This window comes from Platalea leucorodia (assembly GCF_965183815.1).
Source record: "Platalea leucorodia genome assembly, chromosome: 3".
Taxonomy (NCBI): Eukaryota; Metazoa; Chordata; class Aves; order Pelecaniformes; family Threskiornithidae; genus Platalea; species Platalea leucorodia.
The window spans coordinates 127,473,990-127,498,308 of NC_138825.1; the positions used below are offsets into that span (position 1 = coordinate 127,473,990).

A 24,319-nucleotide genomic window follows, 5' to 3' on the forward strand; every position below is an offset into this window, starting at 1 on the left:
GAAGCGTCTTTTCTCTGGTGAGGATCTCCTCAGGTCTCCAAGAGGCTTTCAGATACGTCTACAGCGCACAAAGAGCCGTGATGCGGCGTTCCCTGAGCTCACGATCACTGTGTGAGGCTGGAACTGGACGGCCTCGTCAGCACAGCACTGCCCCTGAGCGACCAGCACCGCCGACGCAGCGGCTTTCTCTTGGGGGCTCCCTTCTGCTCACCGCGCAGCCCCCTTGGGGAGGTGCGGAACAGGGCTGTCCTTTGCAGGACAGCTTTGTTGTCAAACTCCTTTTGTCCCTGCAAGGGAAAGTAAGCCAAGAACATGCCCAACGTCTTCTGAACTTCGAACCACCACCACCTTACTGTTGCTTCTGTGGGCATTACCACACGGCAGGGCAGGATGCTAGCAAATCGGTCTCTCTGTAGGCTCCCCAATAAGTAAGCAGAACTGAGGAAAAATGGATAAGGAGCAAAAAAGATTCTTGATTTCTACTGCCTTTTGCTACTACTTGTGAAAAAGCGTCTGCTAGAAATTAATGTTCATTTGCTAATCACAAAATTCTAAGTCTTACAACGCTGAGATATACTCTTAAAACCCATGATCATGAAGAATAAGACTGGCTAATAATTTGAGCCTTAACATTTTAATTTCTTATATGAAAATAATTTTCTAACCCTTGAAATAATAGAAACAAAACTGAAAAAAGCCCAAAGCACATCGTAAAACTTCACAAACAATAAATGTTAGCCTTCTTTCATTTTTAGCAGGCTGCTGGTTTCTTGTCTGTTTGTTGTTAGTTTTTTGCAGGTAACCCTGCTGGTATAACATCCGTCTCTACACAGGCAAAGTCTTGATTCGGTAGTGTTTTACACTCAGCTTGGCACAGGTGCAAATCCAGGACGAGTCAAACTTTCAGATGAGAGTATTGTCTGCAAATTTATTAGCAATCGCCACCGGAGCAGGCTTTTGTAGCAGGTAGAACTAAAGCCACCCGTGTGCGTGTCGTTAAAAGCAGATGGAAGTCAAGTAACATGTTAGAAGAAAAGCGAGTCGGGTGAATAATGCGGCTGTTCCTGGAAGAGGCTGCGGGCACAGCTACACCGCACGATGCACGCTAGCCAACCCGCAGCGCGCCGGCGTTCTCGGTACAAGAAGCCAAAATAACTTGTATCAGTTCTCTGAAATGCGGTATCAAATCAGGCTTCCTGTCAGCCCGCGTGCGTCGCCTAACGCTGCAACGAACTGCCAGGGAAATGCGATACTGATCTTTGGGTAGGAGCAACGAGAAACAACATTCTTTGGAATTGCATTTGTTAGACTGGCAGATTTGGGGTTTCTGAGCATATTTGGAGCGTTAGACCGAAGCAAAGGCAGTTTTCAGCTGACTGAAAGCGATGATCTCATTCCCACTGCAGCTGTGGCTCCCAGCGCCCGATTTCTGTCAATCTTTTACCCATTTGGTAAACGCGCTAAGCAGATTTTCTTGCAAGGGATAAAAATGGTGGGTTTCACCACACCCTTACAGCGAATTGCTAACGGGGTACAAAAGAGGAACGGTGAATGCTAGAATGCGTCGTCCTGTTGCTGAAGCCATAAGGAGATGGTAAATATAGAATCATTTACGTTGGAAAAGACCTTTAAGATCATCAAGTCCAACCGTTAATATCAAGCCCTCCCCCTAAGATACCTTGGGGGACACAATTTTATCTAACAGGCTCCAAGTTGAATCAATGCACCCTTTCTTCTAGCCCTCTTGTTTGGGTTTTTTTTCCCTAGAAATCCTTGTGTCAATCTCTTCCGAGTGGGAATATTGAGAGGGAAGTCGTCACTGTTAAGAAAGCCAGCGGAGCAAATTATTTTCCCCAGGTTTCCCAGGAAAGACTAGGGTAGTTGGGTAGTTTTATTCAAGCCTCAGCGGAAGCATTTGAAAAGCAGAGGCGTTTTGCTACCGGCAGCGCGTGGCATCAGCTGTGGCTCTGCAGCCGCAGCGGCTCCCTGGGGAGTGCAGGAGCTCTGCTCCCCAGCCGTGCACCCAGACAGCAGCACGTCTGCTCCCCGCGTGCTGACCAGCGGCTTCGTCGGGGGGGTTTGGGGGGTTGGTTTGGTTGGTTTTTTACTTTACCTCCTCATAACAGCTACTGGCTTTACTCCTAAAAGCAGCTTTATGTGCCTTGGCTTTACATGCTTTAGACGCTCCTCTGAAAAAGGAAACTGTGGTACAGTAGATGTAGTAGTAATAATAATAATAAAATATATGCCTTGGTGAGTCATGCCTGTTTATGTTTATTTTTACTTTGGGAGATGAGCTTGCAGGCTCCAGAGTGCAACGCAGACCATGGCTACTTGAGTTTTACAGTGGCTTCTCTTCCTGGAGGTACGTTCCCAACTCCGATACAAGGCAGAAGAATCACGCTAAATCCTAGCTTTGCTCCGTCTCATATCACAAGGTGCCAATGGGGGGTGTGAACGGGGCAGTATACAAATTTACCCTTGATTTTACACTTTACAAGGAATAATGTGGGGAATGTGGTAGACAACAGCTGCGGGAGTTGCGCTTTTTTGACTTATGAGCAGAAAGGAATTTTGATGCCTTATCATGTCTGTCCTAGTGTTTGAAAAATGTAGATCTGTTCCATCACAGGAACTGGTTAGGACGAAAGGAAGATCTTGTGAACTTTACGGACCTGCTCTGGAACTAGGTGTGCAGGAGAAAATTGCTGAAGTCTCGGCTCAGCAGTGTCCAGCTTTCAGCTGACTGAAAATCGGGAGGTGACTACGCTGGATATGGCAACGCAGTGCTGTAAGAAACGGGAACAAAGGGCTGGCTTTCTAACGCTGATCTCAAATGATAAGTACTTGCTGCTCACACTGTACAATTCAGGCCTCTTGGTTGCAGAGCAGAATTGCCCCGTGACTCGGAAATACAGCACGCGTTCGGGGGCAAAGACTATCCAAGCATAAAAGAAGAGACAACGGAGAGCTATAGGAGGCAAAGGTGACATTTTCAGGCCTAGAAATATGCTGGTGTGAAAATCAATCAAGTGGACAGTGGAGTCTGGCGTTACAAGATTTGGGAATGGATCTGAGTGTTAGATGATAAGTAGGGTAGGATGTGAAAGCTTTTGAAAATGAAGAGAGGGATCTCATTTTTAACATGATAAGAGCCAGCGAAGAGCTACAGCGGGAAGAGTAATTCTGGGTCAGAAAATGATGAAACGAAAATGGATGGATATCATCGGGGCACGACTGCGTGGGGGAAGGAGTTTGCAGTAACTGAGGCACAGCGTGTGACAGCCTGGATGGGATTTCTATTCGATCGAGAGGAAAGCTGCCGTATTAGATATTTCACACACCCACTACCGTCCTTCCTGACGAAGGTGGTACATTCCACGGTATAGTTCTGCCGTGCCTCGCATCTGCTGATATACGGTCTCTGCGTCAGTGGGTTCTTACGTCAAAGGTGCAAATTAAACCCTGCTCTGCTCAGAAGCCGTTTTTGAACTTGTAAATGGTCGCCCCAAGCAGGGTTCAAATGAGGAGGGGAGAATTCAGGCCAGGGCTCTGTGCCCCAGTGTGACGTACGGATTTGACCTCTCAGAGGATGGCTGTACCGGCTGATGCACTTTGCTTGAAGAACTTGACAGTGTAGGGGCATCAGTTCCCCAGAAACAGTGAATTCAATGACACCGTGAGTTGCAAAGGACGCTTTGTCGCTAGACCTAATTTCTCTAGCGTTTTTAGGCAGATAGAGGATTCCTGCCCAAGACTGCTGACGTGCTCTGACTGGCTGCGGTTGAACGGAGCCTAGCACAAACCTCACTGCGGATTGGAAACGTTAGGGGTTCTTTCAAAAGGCAAGAGTGATAATTGGTGGTGTGTTGGGCTTCTGAAGCATGCACATGGTGTGGGGTTTTGCTTTTATTTAATTAACTGGTTGTTTAAGTTAAATAAAAGTAATTCATAAAACTGATGACATATGCCAACTATACCTAAGGAAATGAGTTACCATTTATCTGATTTGTTTGTAAAGGGTAAATATTTATGAAAATATGATCTCAGTATTTGTTTCTATGCACTGACCACACCTCTCAGCTTGTGTCGTAGGTGTTTTCAGGAGGCAGGAGGACAGGGGAGGACAGGAGGCTGACTCGGACCAGAATGCCCTGTGCTCGCAGATGTTGTCTAAGCCAAGGCAGCGTGGAGATGAGACTGGAGTTAACTGACACCTGTTAACTGAATCTGGCCTCTTCGTCAGAGCAGACAAAGCCCTAAATGGGCCCGTGATTTAGTCCTCAGTTTTTGAAAGGCATTTTAGTACCCGAGCCTCACTTGTATGCTCTAATTGCCAGGTCATTTGCTGCAGAATTTAAGGATCTGCAGGAATTTTTGTCGTTAATCCACAGCAAAAGAGGGCAGAATATCTAAACCTGACAAAGATAACGTCTGGTTCTTGCTGACAGTTCCCAGCTACTGATTTGTGGAAAGAGTATAACAGTCATAACATAAAATCTCTTAGATCAAGATTTTTAAGTGCTGTTTACACATCTGGGGTAGGTGCCCCCTCACCTATCCTCTTAAAAACTTCGGATTTTGTGTATAATTTTGCGGAAAATGTTTCTATTCCTACTCTGTCCTTTCCTGCAGTCAGTTGCTATCAGATAGGGTTGCTTGGTGCGGTGGCCATGTCATTTGTCAATCAAAAAGCCAGTGAGTAACATCTTCCAGCTTGTCTGACTTCCCGTTTGGAAATTAAATGACCTTCATGGTAACTTAAGATTAACTCCAGGCTTAATGTAAATCCTGAGGGGAACAACATGATGGCTCACATCCTTGTGATGAATCAATTAATAGGTGCTTATCTTACTCCACGAATGTGCCTTAGCTCACTGGATGAATGATCTGTTTTTACTTCATCCAGAATTTGCACTTTTTCTTTCTTAAAACCCTGGAAGCTAGAGTGAAGCACGGACAGACAGCAGACTGCACTTTAACACGGTCTCCTTTCTAACTCACCTCCCTGGCAAGTTCACAGTTACGGATAACAACGCTAAGCCACAAGAGGCGATGGAGGCATCTCAGCAGGTACACGGGGAGCCCAGAGAAGGTCAGATGGTTGCGTATGAGCTGATGGTGCGACCTCACCACAAATCGGACAAGTGGCATGCTGGCTACGGGAGGAGAAGCGTCACCAGTAGACAGAGGGAAATTACTGTTTCCCCTGTATTTGGCATTGTTGGGGCCTCACTTCTCCAGGCTTGGGTGACTTCAGGACATGGCCAGAGCCACACTTAACCCAGCCCAATGCTGCCGACAGCGCTGCCTTGGGTGAGACCGAACTGCAGACCTCCTGATGTCTCTTCCAGCCAACGCCTCTGTGAATTTATGACTCACACCGTAAGTCCTCAGGGCTGCTCTAACGTCACGGGTTGGAGCACGTATCGTATCACGTTTTAGAGAAATAAGCAAGCTATAATTCTGGGAGCCAGTTTGAGATTCGCTTAGGAGGAGGAGAAGAGGTCTTTAATCCTAGATCCTGGACTGGCTTACCTCTTTCACGACCTCGGTACGTGATTTTTCTCCAAAGACTAGTTCATAATGAAACCTGCTCCTTTCCCTTGATGCTCAGTTCAACGTTGTCTTGTACGACCATTTATGCTGTACGTTTATGCCCATTACTCTGTTTTGGCTTCGTTGTCTAGCCCTTGTACACAAGCTTGCAACCCACTGAAGGTGCTGTGAGAACTAAGGTGTACAAACACCTTTAAGGACACAGGCCTTAACTTTCTTTTGTCCCTGGCACGGTATTCACTGCTGGTGCCTTTCCCACACAGGCAGGTACTATGATTTTCCACATTCTCTTCCCATAGAAACAGGAGCATATGATGCTGCACGCTGTGAGAAGCTGCTCATTTTTCTGTAAACCACGATACGGAAAGAGCAACCCTTTGAGATGCCGCATAGACGTACGTCCTTTGCAGGTAGGTGACAAGGGCTGGCTTTCAAATAGTGTGATAATTAGTTTTTCTATCCGGTCACTGATATCCCTCCTTTAACAGGAGAAAAGATGGAAATAAAATGCCAAGTCTGGGTGGGGTGGGAGCATCACCTGGGAGCTCCTGGCATTTCCAAGGGCAGAAGTGGCTTTCGGTTGAGAGAAGATGGGAGTGGATTGCAACTCTGGAGGATGAGGTGGGATGGGGGGACAGCTGTGCTGAAAAGGGGACTGGGAGCGCACGGAGCAGCGTTACAGGAGGAGAACGGCCGACAGCTGGGACAGCCTGGCGTGGCAGCAGGTACTAGCGCTGGTGAGGGAGAAGGTGGTTAGTTGGTGGCAGCGGGCTGCGTGATGGGGGAAGCTGCGGGAGGGAGCAAAGGGAGCTGCAGGGTAGCGGCCATGTGCAGGGCGGAGGTGCCAACAGAGGAAGGTGGCAGCTGGGAGGCCGGTGAACCGCCACGGAGCAGAGGGAGCTTGATGCCAGAGGAGGGGGCCAGCAGCTCTGACTGCAGGTGCTGGCGTCAGGGAGAGCAATTGGGGATGCGATCAGAAAGCCAAGCGTCTCCTGGGCTGCATCCCCCGCAGCGTGGGCAGCGGGGCGAGGGAGGGGATTCTGCCCCTCTGCCCCCTCTGGGGAGACCCCCTGGAGCCCCGCGTCCAGCTCGGGGGTCCTCAGCACGGGAAGGACATGGAGCTGTGGGAGCGGGGCCAGGGGAGGCCACCAAAATGGTCAGAGGCTGGAGCAGCTCTGCTGTGGAGAAAGGCTGAGAGCTGGGGGTGCTCAGCCTGGAGAGGAGGCGGCTGCGGGCAGAGCTGATTGCGGCCTCTCCGTGCTTAACGGGGGCCTACAAGAAAGGGGGGGACAGGCTTTTTAGCAGGGCCTGCGGCGACAGGACAAGGGGGAATGGTTTTAAACTGAAAGAGGGGAGATTCAGACTGGACAGAAGGGAGAAATTGTTTGTGCTGAGGGTGGTGAGGCACTGGCCCAGGTTGCCCAGAGCGGTGGGAGATGCCCCATCCCTGGCCACATTCAAGGCCAGGTTGGACGGGGCTCTGAGCACCCTGGTCTGGGTGAAGATGTCCCTGCCCATGGCAGGGGTGGGACTGGGTGGCCTTTGGAGGTCCCTTCCATCCCAAACCATTCTATTCCATGTTCTATTCCATGGTTCTACGGTAACGAGGCGGCGGCTGGCTGCGAGGTGCGCGGTGAGCTGGGGCAGGCCCGGGAGCACCGGAGGGAAGGGGTGCTGGTGAGCGGCGAGGGCAGGGACAGGAGCTGATGGGTGCCGCGGCCGCGGGGCAGCGGTCGGCGAGGGGCCCAGCTTGGCGGTGCCGGGGGCAAGCCGGGGCGGGCGTCGGCGGGGGGTCTGGCGGCTGTTGGTGGCGGGGTGCCGCCGGGGGCGCGGCAGGACGCACGGACGCACGGACGGGCGGACGGACGGACGGACGGGCGGCCCTGAGGCGACGCCGCCGCCATTCCCTGCCCACGCGAGGCGGGAAGCGCGCGTGCGCAGGCCGCGGGCGGGGCTCTCCGCCCGGAGGCTCCGCCCCCCCGCCCGCGGGCCGTACAGTAGGTGGAGTCACGCGGGCGAGGTCACATGACCGGGGCCCTTTACAGTAGGATCCCAATATGGCAGCGGCGGCGGGCGCAGGGGCCGCCGCCGTCGGGGCCGCCCGCTCCTAGGGCCGCTCCCGCTCCCCCCGCGTCCCTCCCGGGGCGGCAGGAACCCCCAAGGGCATCTCGGAGTCAGCTGCGCCCCGTCGCGTCCGACATGAGGGAGAAGGGCCGCAGGAAGAAGGGCAGGACCTGGGCAGAGGCCGCCCGGACGGTACGCGGGGCCTGCGGCCGGGGCGGGGAGCCGGAGGCCGCCGGGGCGGGTCAGAGGCCTCCCGGCCGCTCCGGGTCATGCGGGCTCCCTCCTGCGAGGGGGGGGGGACGGCGGCTGCCGTGGCGCCCGGCCCCGCTCGGAGCCGGGGCGGGCGGCCCCCGTGGCGGCGGCGGGGGGGGTGGGTGCAGCCCCGGCCTCCGGCTGCGTGCGGGGCGGCGGGGGCAGCCCGGCGGCCTGCGAAGGGGCGAAGCGCCGCACGGTCGGTGCGAGCCGCTGGCCTGCCTCTGCCTGCAACTTTGTTCCGGCGCCGCGCACTTGCATAGGCAGTTTTGTTTGGTTTTTTTTTTTTTTTTTTTTTTTTTAGTTTTTGTTTTTTTTTTTTTTTTAATTTTGACCTGTTCTCCAGTTGCTTAACGTTTCTAGGCACAAATTTGTATGGTAAGCTTTCTGGGGGAGGGATTAGTTCTTCTTATTTGCAAAATGCTGTGACTGGTGAGAGTCTAAGTAATATTAGCAAACAAGTGACACGCACAATGTTTTTTTTCAGTATTCTCGGTGTATCAGTGTCTTTCATGCAGCAGAACTTGTTGCAGTAGGAGCTACTGAATTGCCTCAGGTCAGGTAGTGAGTTGCGAACCCTCAAAGGAGACTTTTTATCGTCTAGTTTCCCAGCCTGACAGTCTTTGGTGCTATGCTGTTTTGAGGGTGGACTTGCCATAGTTTCTGTGTGGGGCAGGTACGTTAGAGGGCGGATAAAAGAAAAGGGAAGTTGAGTAGTGGGACGAGCGTGAGAGAGGAAACTCAACAAGTGCAACCTGCAGGAGCTGAACAGAAGCGTTGAATTGCGATAGAACAGCACATGCTTCGAGCGATCTGTATTTGCAGCGCGGATTCAAATCTGCCTAATGGAGAGGGGGAGGAGTTCGGGTTCTATCATAACCATTCTGAGAGAGGTATCTGTTAAAACAAGACTTGAAAAGTCTGGCTGGAAAGCAAATGTAAATAGGTATCTGCGGCTGAGACTTGCAAGCACTATTTTAATAAATAGTAATTTATTTGGACCTCGTATTTACAGTTTGAAAGGCATCAAAATAGCTGCTCTGCTTTCAAGAGATATGATGCAGTTACCTATTTTAAGAGTATAAGGTATTATCCCACAGGTGAACACTTTGGTACTTTTCTGTATAAGTTTTTGTGTATCTCTTTTTAATAATTTGTTTTGAAGAAGGAGTGGAAGAATCTCCAGTGTAGGGTATAAGTGTGGCCAGATCTTTTTCAGCCTGTGTGCACTGCTGTTCATCCACTGATCTCCTCCAGAATCCACTTAAAGGCTAAAACACGTATTTAGAAAAGCTGCACTGAAAACTATCAAAACTGAAGGCTACACGTTACCCTGGGCTGCATAGCTAGATTCATGGCAGAGGCAGCCAAAACTAGGAAAAGACGAGTAAATGCTTGCCAAAACCTCAGTTTTGGCAAATATTTCTATTTGTGTTTTCAGTGGGAATGTTAAAATATTCTGGTCAAACTCCAGTCTTCAAAAAGTTTCCCTGCGTTTTTGGTTTGAAATAATGTCTTTTGATTCTTGTCCCAGCTTGTGTGCTCGTATTGGCCTCTCAGCTGCCGGTGGCTGAAGTTCGTAGGGTATGTTATAAAACCGCGTTAAGAAACGCGGCAGCTCTCAGGTACCCTATTCTTCTGCTCCTGAAAGGTAGCATAAAACTTTCCTCAAGCTTGAGAAACTTCCATTTTGTCTTCAGCATAGCATTGCGCCTCTGCGCTCTGTTGCGGCACTATTCGCTCTCTGAGCTGGCTCGCTGTGTGGTGGAGCGTGAGCCCCGATAGTCACAGGTCAGCGTGGAGCTGCAGGGGAAGGCGCCTGGGGCTGCGGGGTTTCACGGCAGCTGGCTGTAGACCTGCTTGTCCTGGCAAACCGCCCTGCGGTGCTCCCTGAACAGCAGCGTAAGGTCATCGCAGCTGGTGTTTCTGTGGCAATTCTGTCCCCCCTCTGCCTCCTCGCTCGCTCCATCACCTCACCGCTGGTGCCCATAGGTACTTCAGGGAGCTAAACCAGCAAAAAAACATCGTTGTTGTTGTGGTGCTGATCTAACTTCATGCCAGTTTCATCTTCCTGACCAGGTATTTGGGATTAGGTGTCCTCCAGTGCAAGGGAGGTGATGGGAATGTGGGGAGGGGAGAGCACCAAGGTAATATCTGCTTCAATTAGCATAATCTGTTGTAGCAGCTCAGTGTTAGCTGGAAACAAGGTGATAAGCAACAGAAGCGTGACCTTTCCCTTTGACAGAAGGACCTCAGGTAGGTGTATGGATCGGGTGGATTCAGTGGGACTCAAGCCGTGCTTGCTCTTAGCTATATAGACTATTAATTGGAGCAGAATCATGGTGTGAAGTAAGGAAAGGGTGCCCTGTGTGGGCAGCGCGGTCAGGGAGGAAGTTACTGTTGATAAACAACCTTTTTCTTATTTCCTGGCTCATTCAGTAAATTTGCAGCTGCAGATGACTGTTAACTTGTGACTTTCCTTGGGACAGTGGCTGGGTGTCCCTGCAGTTAAAGTAAAAAGCTTAATTAAGGTAAGAAGTGGATGCTATATAGTACACAAGTTTAAGATAAATACACTGTATATGTCTCTAACCTGGAGTATGCTCTTCAGATGCGGTGGTGGAGCAACCAAACTGCAGAGAGCCGCCACTGGGACAGTGTGTCTAAAGAAAAGAGATGATTTCTCTATTCTGCTGAAGACTAGAACAGGCAGACTACATCTATACTGGTAAATTTGAGTTTTAGGGCTTGTTTTCTGGCCCCAAGGGCAGCTCGCAGAGTCTGTGTGTATCCATGCTGCTGAACCTCCATCCTTCGAACTGGGTGACCGTGTTCAGGCTGCCTTTGGCAGGCTGGCCTGTGCGAATTCTTGAACTGCACCGTAAACTGGTGTCTGGGTTTGATTTGCAGTCTTGCACGCCGATCAGTGCCAGGGACCTTGTACTAACCCAACAGTGCAGTGCTCTGCTGTGGCTGAGCTTAAGCATGTGGCTGTGGCGGTCCAGTGGTTATTGGGAAATGGTAACTGATGCCTGTTAAGCTGGTGCAGGCAGATGAGAACAAATATTCAGCAGTACTTGCTTTAGTCTGATTTTGGTGAGCATTATCATTGTAGTATCGAACTGATATTCGCGGCGGCTGTGGTTGAAGGGGGCAGGCGCCATGTTGCATGTGGCAATGGGACTTTGGTTGTGCAGCGGAGAAGTCCTGCGCTTTGCTTGCACTGCTGAGGTCTCAGAGTTGTTGCTATTCCTCTTGCTTATGCTTAACACAGACCTTGCAACGTAGCTTTCCGAAACAGGGAGGGACCAGAGAACAGCCGAATGCTCTGCGCATCTTCCTGCGGCCGTCCTCTGCTCTGCCGTGTGATGGAGGGCTGCAGCGAACGGGCTGTAGTGGTGCATTAGCGGCCTGCCTAGATCCCGAGGAGAAGTCCTGTTGCTGGACAGAAGCCACAAACAGGCTCTTTGTGCTTTGTTTGTGTGGAGGAAAATGTATGCTGTCCTGTGCCAAGTTTGAAGAAATTTGGTGTTTGTTTTTCATGGGAAGTCCCCGCGTGTGACCCGACAAAACAGTTTGCTGCTGCACGGCCTCTGAGTACTGAGGTGTGGGGGCCGTGTCAGTGTGGGCCGGGAGATGGTCTCTATAAATGCTCCTTGGCTGGGTCATCTAGGAACACAAAATGCAGTCTTTTATGCTACCTGTTTGTGAGAGGGAGCTGCTGCAGCTCTGGCTTTTCCTGCGTGCTGGTTTCCCGTTGGGTCAAACTGACTTTGTTGGCTTTGGAGGGTGGAAATCCAGCACGAGAATGCCCTTGGGAAAGCAGACAGAGCCTAAACGTGTTGTGGTAGGCATCTCTAGAGGCATAGATGTCCAAGTATGAGTCACGTCATGATGCTGGCAGTTACTGCGCAGCTCCTGTGATGTGAACCCGGCTTCTCTCTTGCTGTAGGGGTTTGTTTGCATCGCTCTTGTCAACTGAGGAATTAAAATGAAAAGACATGCCATCTCTGAAACTGATAGCGCAGAACATACGATCTGATCTGGTGTTCGCGGGCCCATCTGCTATGTCAAACAGAAGATAATGTAGTAAGGTCAAAAGGCAAAATCAAGTAGAAAGCTTACTTGTTAGGGAAACAAATGGCGTGCTTTTGCAAGTTGACTTTATTAAGACTGTCCTTTTTATTAAGCTGCAGTTTTCTGAGGGGTGATGAAGTAAGGAATCGGAGGGGTGCTGTTTTCCCTGCTTTCTGTTAAGACGTAAACAGAAGAGAGGGTGGAAGGATCCAAATTGTAGAAGTTGCCTGCTTGTCCACAAGTACCTGAGTCTGTTTGCTCACCACACAAACTTGAAAATCTGCAGTTTCCAGGACCGCTGAAAAAATACGCAGAAATTCAGAGGATGCTGTAAAACATCAGTTTGAGGGGCTGATCAGCCTAGTAGCCAATACTGTTATTGTTTGCTACTACGTCTTCCGAGTGCCCAGCTGCAGGTTTTCAATATATAGGTTGGCAGAGCTGAATTGTGCGTGCTTGCAGATTGTTCTTTGAGAGCAGTACTGGGTTTAACTGTGTACGAAATGCACGTGATGTCTGGGATTGATTTCTTCATTTCACCAGTCCTTCAGAGGTCTGATCGCTCAATCGGAAAAAATGTGGAGGATGATTTGGAGCACAGCAGGCCTTCCCTGGTGAATCCGAGAACTGGCTTTTCGGCTAGGTATTGAACGAGGTAGCACTGTAGAAGGTTAAATGATTAATCAAAGCTTGTGAAATGAACCGATAGTTGAAGCTGGTAAGGCTGCTTGTATTTTTTTTTTTTGAGGGGGTTGTTTGTTGCTGTATGTTAGGTTTTTTGGTGGTGGTTTTTTTTTTTTTATCCCCTAAGTATTATCACAGCTTCCTTCCCTGTTCTCAGCCTGTGTCCAGGTACAAGACCTGTTTCACTGAGGACAAGAAGCGGTGGCTAAGGTCAGTCTGTTATCTCTGTTAAATGCTTTTGCAGAGACGTCTGTGGGGCAGGCGTAGTGCAGTTGGTAGCCACCGCTCTGGTGACCAAGCCGTTGTACGGCGTCCCTCTGCCACGTGACGTATCTGCGTGTCTGCTAGCCAGGAAAATACCTTGGCTGTGTTTCTAGAGAAACAGACTCGTGGCTGCACAAGACTGAACAAAAGTTGGCACAAACTTTGTCACATGTTAATAGAGAGCTGCAGTTTTCTTTGCTACTTACTCATACACATCTCTTATTGACCACAGCACTTGGATGTATTTTTCCTGCTTTTTTCTTTTAAAAAAAAATTTTTTTAAAGGACTTTACTGTGAAGTCAGCAATTGCTCTGCAAACTTGAACTCTGTTTTGGCCCAGCATGGGTTGTATCCTCTGCTATCTGCTCTTCTGGATGCTAGAGCTTCTAGTGAACAGAAAGTTGCCTTAAACTCCTCTTTGGAATCTGTAAGAGACAAATGGAGGCCTCCCAAATGGAGGCTTAAAAAATTTGTTCTGATATGGCAATAGAATGTGGAAAGGATGAGGTGGCAGAGTAATCCGCTTTAATTGCTGTAGCAAACTGGCAGACTACAGAATCTGCCCTTCTTCCCATCAGTAATCCAATTAATTGCCTGCCATTTTAAAACTAATTTCCAAGTCATAGCCTCTGTTCTTGCTAGGAACTTTAACCTCTTAAAGGCGTCAAAATCCCCATGAGTTATTACGCATACAGAGACCTGCTGCTTTGGATGTGAAGTTGAGCTTCGGTAAGCTCGTTTGCCAGCTTCATAGCTGATCCACAGGGTTGACGATGCACTGCCGAGCTACGGTGTGGTTAATTTTACTGGTATTAGTACAACTTTTTCTAAAAGATACCTGAGGGAGCTGGCTCTTGGCTTGAGGGTAGTGGAGTCCGTCTGCCCCAAAGCATCAGTGCACTTGGGTGAAATCTTGGAGTGTTATTTCCCGCCGGCGGAGCGGGGTGGTGGCAGATGGGCGCGCACCCAGCGCAGCAGGGAGGAGGAAACGGGGAGCAGCGGTGCCAGGCGGGGAATCCCCAGCAGCTGCGGAGCGTCGCAGCCCTGCCCGTGAGTGCCTCTCACGGCAAGCTCAGAGTCCGAGGTCTGGGCAACTGTTTGCCTTGTTCTGTGTTCCAGTAGGAAAATCAGTGCTACTGAAGGATTTCCAACATGTTTTCTTTGTTTTATTTATAAACGCAGCTTAGCTATTAATTTTAATACAGAGCTTAGATGTACTTTTGCTTGGTCTCTCTTGTTAACTTTATTTTAGCGTGTAAGAATTTAAAGGTATCATGCAGACTTCCTTGAGCGAGCTCGTCTATAAAGCTGCAAGAGCACTGAAATGGCTTTTCTGCAAAAGTTGTGGTCTCCTTTCAAATCAGCTGAGAAATGTAAATGTGCAAACATGGCTAGAGCATTTTTCGTGCAAGGCTTTTCCAAGTGAGAATGTTTGTGAACAAAAGCCGGTTTTGTTTGTTTTGTTTCCCGGATATGGTCTTTGCAGCATCTGCAGAAGATGGTTAAAATGAACCTAACCATCGTGTAGTAACCGGCACGTTGTCTAGTGTCCTAAAGAAATGGAGAAACCATCTTTTTAGTAAAATGTAGTTGGATTCTGGGTGTCGTGCAAGCTTTTTCTACAAAAAGAGGGAAATTCAAACACTTTGTGTTTAAAAACCCGTGATTCGCAGTCTGCTTTTGTGCGCCGAGCGCTATTCACATTAGCAGGAAGCATGGAGTGATAAAATCACCCTGTGGAGGGGAGTCGGTGGCGAGGAGGAGTCGCTATCGGTGCTATATCTGCTGCAGGGTTTTGCGTCGGGGTAGCTCTGGTTTGACCCACAGGGCTGAACTTCTGCTCCTGCCTGTCGCGTACTGGATGTGCTCTGACCCGAGAGGTGCTCCTCGGGCTTCGTCCAAAGGGCACCCGTTGCCTTCTCCACTGGCCGCTCTGGAAAGCGAGCCGAAGCGCGGTAAGTGGAGACACTTGAGAGCCGGCATCGTGAGTGCTCTCCCGATCAGAGTTAGAACTATAATAATGTAGACGTGACGGGTGGATGTTATTGCCCAAATACGCCAGTGCGGAATGAAGATCATCCTGTGGCTTTTTGGTTCAATTCTGCATGGGCATCCGTTGCCTACAATGTATGAAAACACACCACAAGCGGATGCTTGATATATCTGTGTGCTTTTTTCTTTTTCCCTATGATTGTCATGTTTTCTGCTTATGTGGTTAGCTTAAACTGTTTGGAGGAGTAAAAATAGAGGGCCTAGAACAGGCAAGACATTCGGTCTAATTCTTCCTGTGTCTCTAAAACATCTCTGCTGTAACCAGCCGTGGGATCTTCTCAGAGGTCTGATCTGAATTCATGTCCCGAATGAGGCAGCTTCAGTAGGACATACTGAAAATATTTGCACTGCTATTGAATAGCCTTTCAAATAAAATGTGAGAAATTGGATAATCGCGCCTATTGCTTATGTTCTGCAGATGCTATGAAACTCTGCTTTACAGAGAAGTAGAGCAGTATTACTGTTGTGGAGTTGAGATGAAAATTTGGAGGACTAAGCATGTGAGCTTATCACTTGAGAGCTGTGGCAGTAAGATTACAATTTTCTTTTTTTTTTTTTTTTAAAGAAAAAGCCTCCAATGATGCAGCGTTCAGTCTGTTCCAGTGCAGAAGCCAAGGGGTGGCAGGTGCTGTCTGCCAGCTTTGTGTTTGGAGAATGCAGGAGATGTAAGCTGAGGAACTTGCTTTTGCAGGATGTTGTGGATGCTAAAGGCTTGTATGGGCTTGTGGAAATCTGTTGCAGGTTACTAAATACCTGGAAACTCCTCTCACTTTGGAGGAGTCCCAAGCAGCATGGAGAATGGGAGAGCAGCCTCCTGGGATACTGGGATCCTAGTTATTGCACAGAAGGTCCATCAAGACCCAGTATGGCCCTGTACGGATTGGTGTTAAGTATTTAGTTCTACTACAGGCCACTAGAGCAGCTTCCTGCTTTTCTGTGTAAACAAAAGCTGTTCCTGGTGTGCTGAAAGAACTGGCCAACATGATTGCAAGTTTATTATCTTTAAAGGGCTGTGGTGACTGGGGAAAGCTTCATGAGTGGACGAGGGAAAACGTCACACTCCTCTTCAAAAGGGTGAGGAGGAGGGTGTGGGGCAATAGGCCTGGTCATCCTTACCCGGGTCCTTGGGCAGGCATGGAACGAGTACTCCTGGAAGCCGCTTTCTTGTGCGTGTAGGAGAAGAATGTTTGGTGTTTTGGGGACAGCCAGTGTGGATTTACCAAAGGTAAGCTGTTGCTGGACAAGGCGATGAGGTGGCTGGCTCTGGAGGAGGACAGAGCAGTGGATGGTGCTTACCTTGCCTTTAACGCGGCTTTTGGTGTGATTTTTTTCCCGTGGTGTCCTTATGACCAAGCTGGTGAGACACAGGCTGCCTAAGCAGGTGACAAGGTCAATGCTAAATTGACTGGCCAGCCAGGCACCAAGGTCTGGAGAGCCATGCAGAGGTCCCCTGGCTACTGCACATCAGTCGTGGTCCTCGGGTTTTGGTACTGAGGCTGATACTGAGCTGATGCTTTGTGTTGGCGTTTGGACGTGTACCGAAGGTTCGTGTTGTAATGGCTAGAACCCTAATACATCGATCATCAGGGCTTGGGGACTTAGTAACTGTGGGCGGTCAAGTTTATTGTCCTTCCTCCGCTTTTAGAACAAGCCAGGGCAGTAGTATGTCCTGCGTTGCTAAGCGTGGCTTGGATTGCTGTTCTGCTGCAGAAGTATTTCTGCGTCGCCTGTTGTAGCCATAGTGTAACATGTTCAAACGCTTAGGATGTGGCTGTGACCATCCTATTCCCTTTTAGGGGAAAGGACGGCCCTGCTAAGACAATTGTTTTGGAGCTGGGTATCTTTTAAATACCGAAATGTAATCTTATTGTGTAAGAGCTAAGCGTTGACTCTTCTAAAGAAGTGTATGGTGGGATTATAAATACACATGATAAACTTCCTGATTCTTCTCAAATTAGCGTGAATTTATTTGCCTGGTTAAAACCAAGTATATACCTATAGACTCTGCAGCTTTAGGCAGCGTGCGTGAAATTATTCAGCCAGATGGGTTATGTACTTACATGAGTTTTGTTTAAATGAAAAGAATTTGTTTTGGTTTTTTTCGCTGAAGTGTGTGTGTATATATAGAGAGAGATATATATAGATGTATATAGATATATATATACACACACACACTATATATATATAGATAGATATTAAAAAATATATATATATATAAAAATCAGTAGCAACTGGATTAGGGTCTGTTTGCCAGCTCTCCAGTAGGTTCGGTGTGCTTTTGTATTACGATAAATTTAACTGAAGGAACCTGAGAGCATAAGAGCTCAGTCAAACTAAGGGCAACAGCCGTACCTGTTTGTAATGCTTTGACTTGAGCATAAATTTTGCCTCGCATGCGGACGCTGTTTTGGTTGTATGTGGTTCTGCAGTAGTTCCATATGAGGACATCCAAAGGAGTCCTTGCCTGAACGCATTCTTGCTCACCCTAGGCCAAGCTGTTGTGACTCCTGGCTCCTTCCACCCAGGAGGCCCTACTGGTGTCACTGCGATGACGCAACTTCGGGGCAGGAACTGAATTTCTGAACTTCTCCCTTTGGGGCGGATTAAAACTTCATTTTCAAGAGCACAAAATACTGCAATGCCATTGCTGGTAACTGTATGTTCTCCTAAAACTGTTTTCAGTGGCTCTGTAGATATTAGATGCCATCTTTCCTTCTAATAACTGCACTGGCTCTGCTGGAGCCTGAGTGCACTTACTTGTCTTTTCCTGGATTCTGAATTCAAAATTGATTTGATAAGATCACTTCGTAAAAATGTCCGTATTCTTTTTCTGGCAAGTCATGCAATTTGTGTTCTGCTGGGAAGAATTCTTTCTTCCCCGCTTTCCACGTGGGGAAATTTGAATTTGCTCTTAAACTTCTTGCAAGACGCAGCAATAAACATTATCTCTTATGGCTTGCATTTTTGCTGTTCAGAAGCTTTTTCTGAGCTCAGTCTGCACTCTGTCCCAATACGGCTTCCCCCCCAGATCAACAAAACCCATTTACTCCTGTTTTCCGCTGTGCTTTCTGGCACGCGATGCCCAAACAGAGCATGTTGGGGGATTTGTGGCCACTGAAAAGCTGCAGTAGGCGGGCGTTCCTGGCAGCGGTGGCTTGTGCAATCTAAAAAGACTTTAGCAAGTAAATGGTGGGTAATACTCACAGAGCGCTGACTACACTGATCCTGTTTCCCTGCGGCAGGCGGTGGACGCTTCAGCAGAATCGTGTTGGAAAATGACAGTCGCTTCTTCATTAAAGAGCATTTTAAACGTGAAGCTTTTAGCAAACCTGGCAGATGAGGCTTCAGATGGATGGAGCCTGTGTGCTGTAGCTGGGAGCGCGAGCTGCGCTGCCCGTCCAGCGGAGTCCGGTGTCCCCGTACACCTCTGAGGGCTTTGCTCCGCTCTCGCCTGGGACAGCAGCCCCAGAGCCTCTGGTTCTCCAGCTGCGCTGGGAACGAGCCCGCCTGGATCTGGGCATCGCCACAACCCCGTCTTATAACCCCTTCCAGTAACTTCTGCAGGAGTAATTCACGGAGCAAGGCGAAGGGTTGAAAATGGCTAATCACTTGTGTCTTGAGAGCCCACAGGCTTTTAGGCAGGATTCTTCCAGAGCCAAGTACTTAGTGCACGTGCAAATGCTTTGAAAGGCACCGCAGTTTGTATTATGCCCGCTGTAGTTGCCAGTGTTTAACTTGCATCTGTCCTCAGCGTTTCTTCCTTCTTACCAACCCACCGTGGGGCTGAGCGAGCGTGGAGCGGGGCTCCTGTAGCAGTCCTCCTTCAAAAGTGTGTGCAGGATAAATGGAGTTCCGCTTTCTCCTATACAGTCTTATTGAAAATCAGCGTACTTCTGGAAATACTGAATTCAAAGTTTACTTTGTCTTTGTGTAATGTGGACATAGGTCTTCTGGTGGCAGAGGGTCAGCAAATAACTTCTTATGCACTTTGTCATGGAAATTAAATGGCCCAATCTTTGCCCTCTCCCAAGTGTGCCCGTCGGCATATCAGCCAGAATTAATTCGGCTCTCCTTAACCCCCACTGAAGGTTTGATCCCATCCTTACTGACATGAAAAAGTCAGTGTTTGTTTCATGGTACTGTCATAACATCGCTTAAATTATCTCTCAGCAGCTAGCAGGCAGGGAAATGTGAAACGCTTCTGCTGCAGGTTGTGTGAATGACTATCTGCCATTAGAATAGTAACGTTTAAAGGTTTCAACCAAGATTAAAGTCTTGCTGAGCTAGATAATCTCTGTTTTAAAGTGTTAACACATCATCGCTGGAAAAGTCTGCTTCTCTCTCATGTAAAAATCTTTAAAAGGCAGCTACAGCTCTTCAGGGTCTCTGCTCACCTCCTCGCAGCTTTGCATCTGAACCTGGGGATCTCGGTTCTTGTTGGAAGGTTGAACACCAGAGTTGTTCAGGAAAGGGCAAAGAAAATTGTCTGGTATCAGCAGTGTCGTTGCAGTGATGGGGTTATCCTTAATCGGGAAGATTTTCATTCATGCCTGAACTTGGATGGTTTTTCTTCCACTAAATAAACATCTGTTTTGGAAAGGCAACTGAAGTAAAATCACCCGCATCTTTGCATTTGACCTTGCTTTGGGACATGGGGTGAATTAACAACCTGAAAACCACGTGGCAAGGCAGACGGAGAGCCCCACTTGTTGTCAGTGGCCATCTTAAATCTTGGAGTGCCACTTGAAGCATGCTTAAAATGTTGTTTTTCCTTAAATTCCTTACGCTGACAGTGTTTGCAGGGCCTTACCTTACCTTACCTTCCTTCTGCTGGAGACTTTCAGCTCTTGCTGTGCAAATATAAATTCTGGGGGAAAAAAAAAAAAAAAAAGGTATTTTTTCTGACAAAGCTCTTGAGTTGTAGATGAGCACTTAAATCCAGTAACAAACGGGTTTTATTTACCAGTTTCTCTGCAAATAGTGTGCTTTCCTTAACCAAGCAGCTAATGTACTTCAAATGCCTTTTATTTTGATATTTCAGGCTGCTGAGGCTTCCTGTCTATGTTGACCTAATGTCTCCTCTAGAGCTGTATACAGTGAAATGTTTTCCACTCTTAAAAGGAAAGAATGAGCATTAACGTTTCTTCTCTGCTGCAGGGGAAGGAATGTGGAAAAAACAATATCCTCCAAAAGAGGTGCACTGGTTCAAGTTATCCACTTGCATCTTCCTGGGTTACTTGAACGTGGAAATCCGATGGCTCCAGTTAGCCCCGACTTTCAGGGTCAACTCCTTATCTTCTCGTTGTGTGCGCATTTCAAAAGCTGGAGCGGCATGGAAGTGAGCGATGGCCCCTTGTCTTCTGCTCCCCCTCCTGCCTTCTGTCCCGCTGGCTTCCCACCCCCTGGCCTTTACAGAGGAGCCTTGAGATGTTGGTGTCTTGCATGAAATCTGCTTATCCCTCTGTTTCTTCCACCAAGAAACATCTCATACATGCTGTCTTGAGTCTTCTCTGTGTTTCTGCCACTTTTTTTTGCTGTGTAACTGAAGGGATATTGTGGAGCCTTGCAGTCCAATAATGCCTTGTAGCTGTCCGGTTTGGTGCTGCTGCCGCCCTAACACACAAGCGGATCCGCAAAGCAAACGCGGGGTCCCCGGCAGCGGCTCGTTCCGCACCAAGTGGCGGTGGGGAGTTACGAATGTGAAAGATTTGTCTTGTGCCAGCACACGCGGAGAGCATCGGTGGTTATGTGCCGCTCATACAGGAATACAGAAGAACGGAAAGGTGGGAGAGATGCAATTTTTTGGTATAAAACACATCACTTCGTTTGGAAGCTTTGACTAGTGACTTATAAAAACACTACGTTCGTGGCTTGTTGGAACGGGGATCTTTTGAAGGGGGAAGGAGCCACCTCCTGTGCTGACAGATTCCGAGGTTTGCTGCTACCTGCTGTACATCTACTTTTTTTTAAGCTGTATTTAAACCCCCAATCTGGTTCAAAGATTGCTCGCCAGTGCTGACACGTAGGATTTGGTGAAAAGCATTTCTGCAGCTTGCCTTCTCTACCAGTGGCAAAATAGATGAAGTGAAATGCAAAGCCTTGGTTGCAGTGTTTAAAAGAAAACAAAAAAAAAGCAGCGTAGCTCAGCAACCTTACCTCTCATGGCTGGCTCTCCCAGCCAGCTGGGAAGGTAGAGCAGCGGGTTTGGGGTAAGATAGACATGCCTGAGCACTGACTTCAGAGCAGCCGCTGAGCTTTTCTGCCAGGCAGCGTGAATGTCTTGCCAACACTCAACAACTCTCTCTTATGGTAACGAGAGACTTTGGCATTTCAGGGTCTATCAAACTGTATTGAAATGAGATTGAGAGGAGCTGTAGGAGCTTCTGTTCTGAGAGGTTTCTCTTTGGAAGAGAAGATTAGCTGGATGAATAGCTTCATCGTCAACTCCAAATTCAAGTGAAGGTCCTCAGCGTTAGTTCTCACGTCGGGTCAGTAGGCAACAAATTTCCCACGATGTCTCTGCTTCAGCTTTCTGACTAAGGTGAAAGCTGAAATAGGAGAGAGAACCCTTTTTTTCCAGCAAGGGTAAAAGAATATAAAATGTGGTAAGTGTTTTACTACAGGAATAAAGGTTGATAATCCTGTCCTGGCTCTAATTATTGCAGAACAAATTTTAGAAGTTGAAGTAGCGTTGATATTCTTCTGGTAATCTGATTTATCTTTTTAAACGCTCTTAATTATTAGAAGAATGTGGAGCTCTTAAATGATGTTTTAAGTAAGGTTTTTCTCATCATTGGTAAAATATGACTCAATTGGTGCATGTTTTGGTGACTTCAGTTAAGCTGGTGCATTTAAACAACCGTAAGTATTGTTCGTGTAATGATGTTCATGGCTAAAGATGCTTTTCAGTTGGACATTGTGTAAATACCTGTCCAGCAGGAGCAATCTGTGATGTCTTTTGTCGGCATTGCTGCCAAAAGGCTTGGTATCTCACCTCCTGCGGCCAGGAGCGCAAAATCAGGTTGATCATTCCAGAGCACAGAACCATGGAATCGTTAAGGTTGGAAAAGACCCTTAAGATCATCGAGTCCAACCGTTAACCCAGCACTGCCAAGTCATCCTTGTTGACTCCATGCATCATAGCACAAGCACCCAAGGTCTAATGCACAGGGTAAAAATAGCTGCAGTGGCTTTGGCTCTCGGCGTGCTCCTTGCGTTTGAAAAACAGCCCGCAAATGCGTGCGGACGATGTTGAGTAGTGATCTTGCATTCAAACCTTATTGCATCAAGTGGTAAAACCTCAAGAGGAGTATGGTATTCTATAAAGGTTAACAAATCCATAAAACTGCACCATGAAACTTGATGATTTTGTCTGTACCACATCCTGGTGTGAATGTTGTTTCTTACTTTCCTTTTTGGACTCTCCTTGCCTTCGTAGAAGGATGAACCTGGGCAGGATCCCAGGCTGGCACCCACAGGAGATGCCGTTACCTGCCTCCCACAGCTCCTGGGTGATATCTGCAAGTCAAAGGCTGGCTTACAAACTGCTGGGGCTGCCGGTGGGGAGGCGCGTGTCAGCTCTGCCCTTGCGCTGGCCTCTCTTTCTCGTGCCACGTGAGCGTGTGAAGCTGCTTGGCAAACTCAATCCTAAAACTATTCCATGTGGGTTGGTGGTTTTTTTTTAAAGGTAAAATTATTTTTAGCTCGGATTAGATCCCTGATCTTGTCTGCCACTTTGCCAGCACACGTGGTTCTGCAGCCTGGAGGAAGGGAGATGGGCCAAAGGTGCAGGACCATCTTTCAGCATCAGCGTGGACACTTCAGCTCGCAGAAGTTTGGTGTTTTAATAGGACATTCAGTCATTTGAGACAAATGCGGTTTCTTGGCAGTGAGATAAGTAAAATAACTTGTCTAAGTTTAGTAGCTGGTCGTGCTGTTTTTAACATGCCCATGCTTTCATGCACAGATACTGAAAACTCCTCCTCGAAGGCCTGGCGTGCCACCTTATTCAAGCAGGAGCTGGCTTCGGTGTAGCTCTTTGCCCCGTGCATGGCGGCTGGCTGAGGGCTGTTTGGTTTTGAGGCTTCCTCGCCGGGCTGCTCCGCGCGGGTGCTGGCACTCTGACCTCTTCCCTGTTTGCTCTCCGCTTGCCTTGCCGTTGATTTTCTGGTTGGGAAGGGGTGACCTGCACCACCTTGCTGCCCGGCCCGTGCTCTCCTTTCGCTAGCTAAATGTAGGCATGAGCACAGGGCTTCAACTTACTAATTTTGGTTCCACAAATATTTATAGGGAGCTTAAGATCACTTATACTCGAAAAAAGCATATATGTGTTAAGATGACAACTTTGTAGTACTTTGCATCTGAATTCTGAACTCCTGTGCTGTATGGGGGAGCCAAAATGTACAGCCAGGAGCAGCTCAGCAAGTCTTGCTTAATAATTGTCTGTTAATTGTGACCTTCTCACACCACTTTCAGATTACTACTGTATAGCTCCTCAGCCTTCTCAAACCTTGAGAGAGAACGCAGAGGGGCTTGGTGGTTTTTTGGGTTTTGTTTGTTTTGAAAAGGCTGCTCTGTTAGTCCCCACCGGTAACTTCTGCCACCCTCCCGTCTCGTACACACGCTATTGCCGAAGGCAGGTCGCACTCAAGCCCTCACCTCGGAGGTGCTATTCCGCTTTGCAGTTTTCTAAATCCAGGGATGTAAGCTCTAAGTCCAGAAGCTTTGTTTTGTAGGGATGGTCATTTCTGTGTTCTGCCCATTGTAGACATCAAACTTCTACTAGTGTATGAGGTTGATGTAATCCTGTCGAGCTTCTGTCAAACTGCTCCTTCTCCACTTAAAGCTGAGCTTATCAAGCATCTGGGTGGGAGTTTGGAAGTCTGGCGGGAGCACGGGGTAGTCTGCAGAATGGCCACGTTGTCTTTCCTTGGACAAGTTCTTCACCAATCCAGAAATGGTTTATTTAGAGCAGCACTTCAGTTCCCCCTCGGCCGTATCCTCGAAACAAAACATTCACAAATACAGGCGGTTTTGGAGCCAGGTTCCTGTCTCTGCTGGGTAGTGGTGTACAACGTCTGAGACCCGTGTCCCTGTTCTCCCTTGCCTCTCCGGTCGCATATCTCGGCAGAAACAAGCAGTGAGCTGCTGTGGAGCTGCTGCGGCAGCGTAGCCCGGTGTCCTCCCGTGTCCTCCCCCAGGTTCACGGTGAGCTCCGAGTTGTGCAGTTGCCTGACCGGGTCCTCGAGGTGAAACCTGACTCTTGGATCTCACCTCTTCATGCTTCTGTTCAAACACATTGAAAAATGGCGTGATACACTACCGTCTCAATTGCCGCATAAAACGATAGTGTGCACTGGCATTTAA

At 48.4% G+C, this 24,319-nt stretch overlaps 1 protein-coding gene across 6 annotated transcripts in view; it reads left to right on the top strand.

The window, feature by feature from the left end:
• The first annotated feature begins 7,594 nt into the window (after positions 1-7,594).
• The window catches only part of ASXL2 (ASXL transcriptional regulator 2), a 133,444-nt gene continuing 116,719 nt past the window's right edge, over positions 7,595-24,319 (top strand). For 5 of the 6 annotated variants that reach the window (XR_014227660.1, XR_014227661.1, XR_014227662.1 and 2 more), the window contains exon 1: positions 7,595-7,815. Coding sequence is in view for 3 of the 6 variants with exons in the window: in XM_082306884.1 (XP_082163010.1) it covers positions 7,759-7,815 (57 nt within the window). In the remaining 3 variants the exon portion in view is untranslated. Of the gene's footprint in view, positions 7,816-8,221; positions 8,254-24,319 lie in introns of all 6 variants that reach the window. The other variant, XM_082306883.1, reaches the window with a different exon arrangement.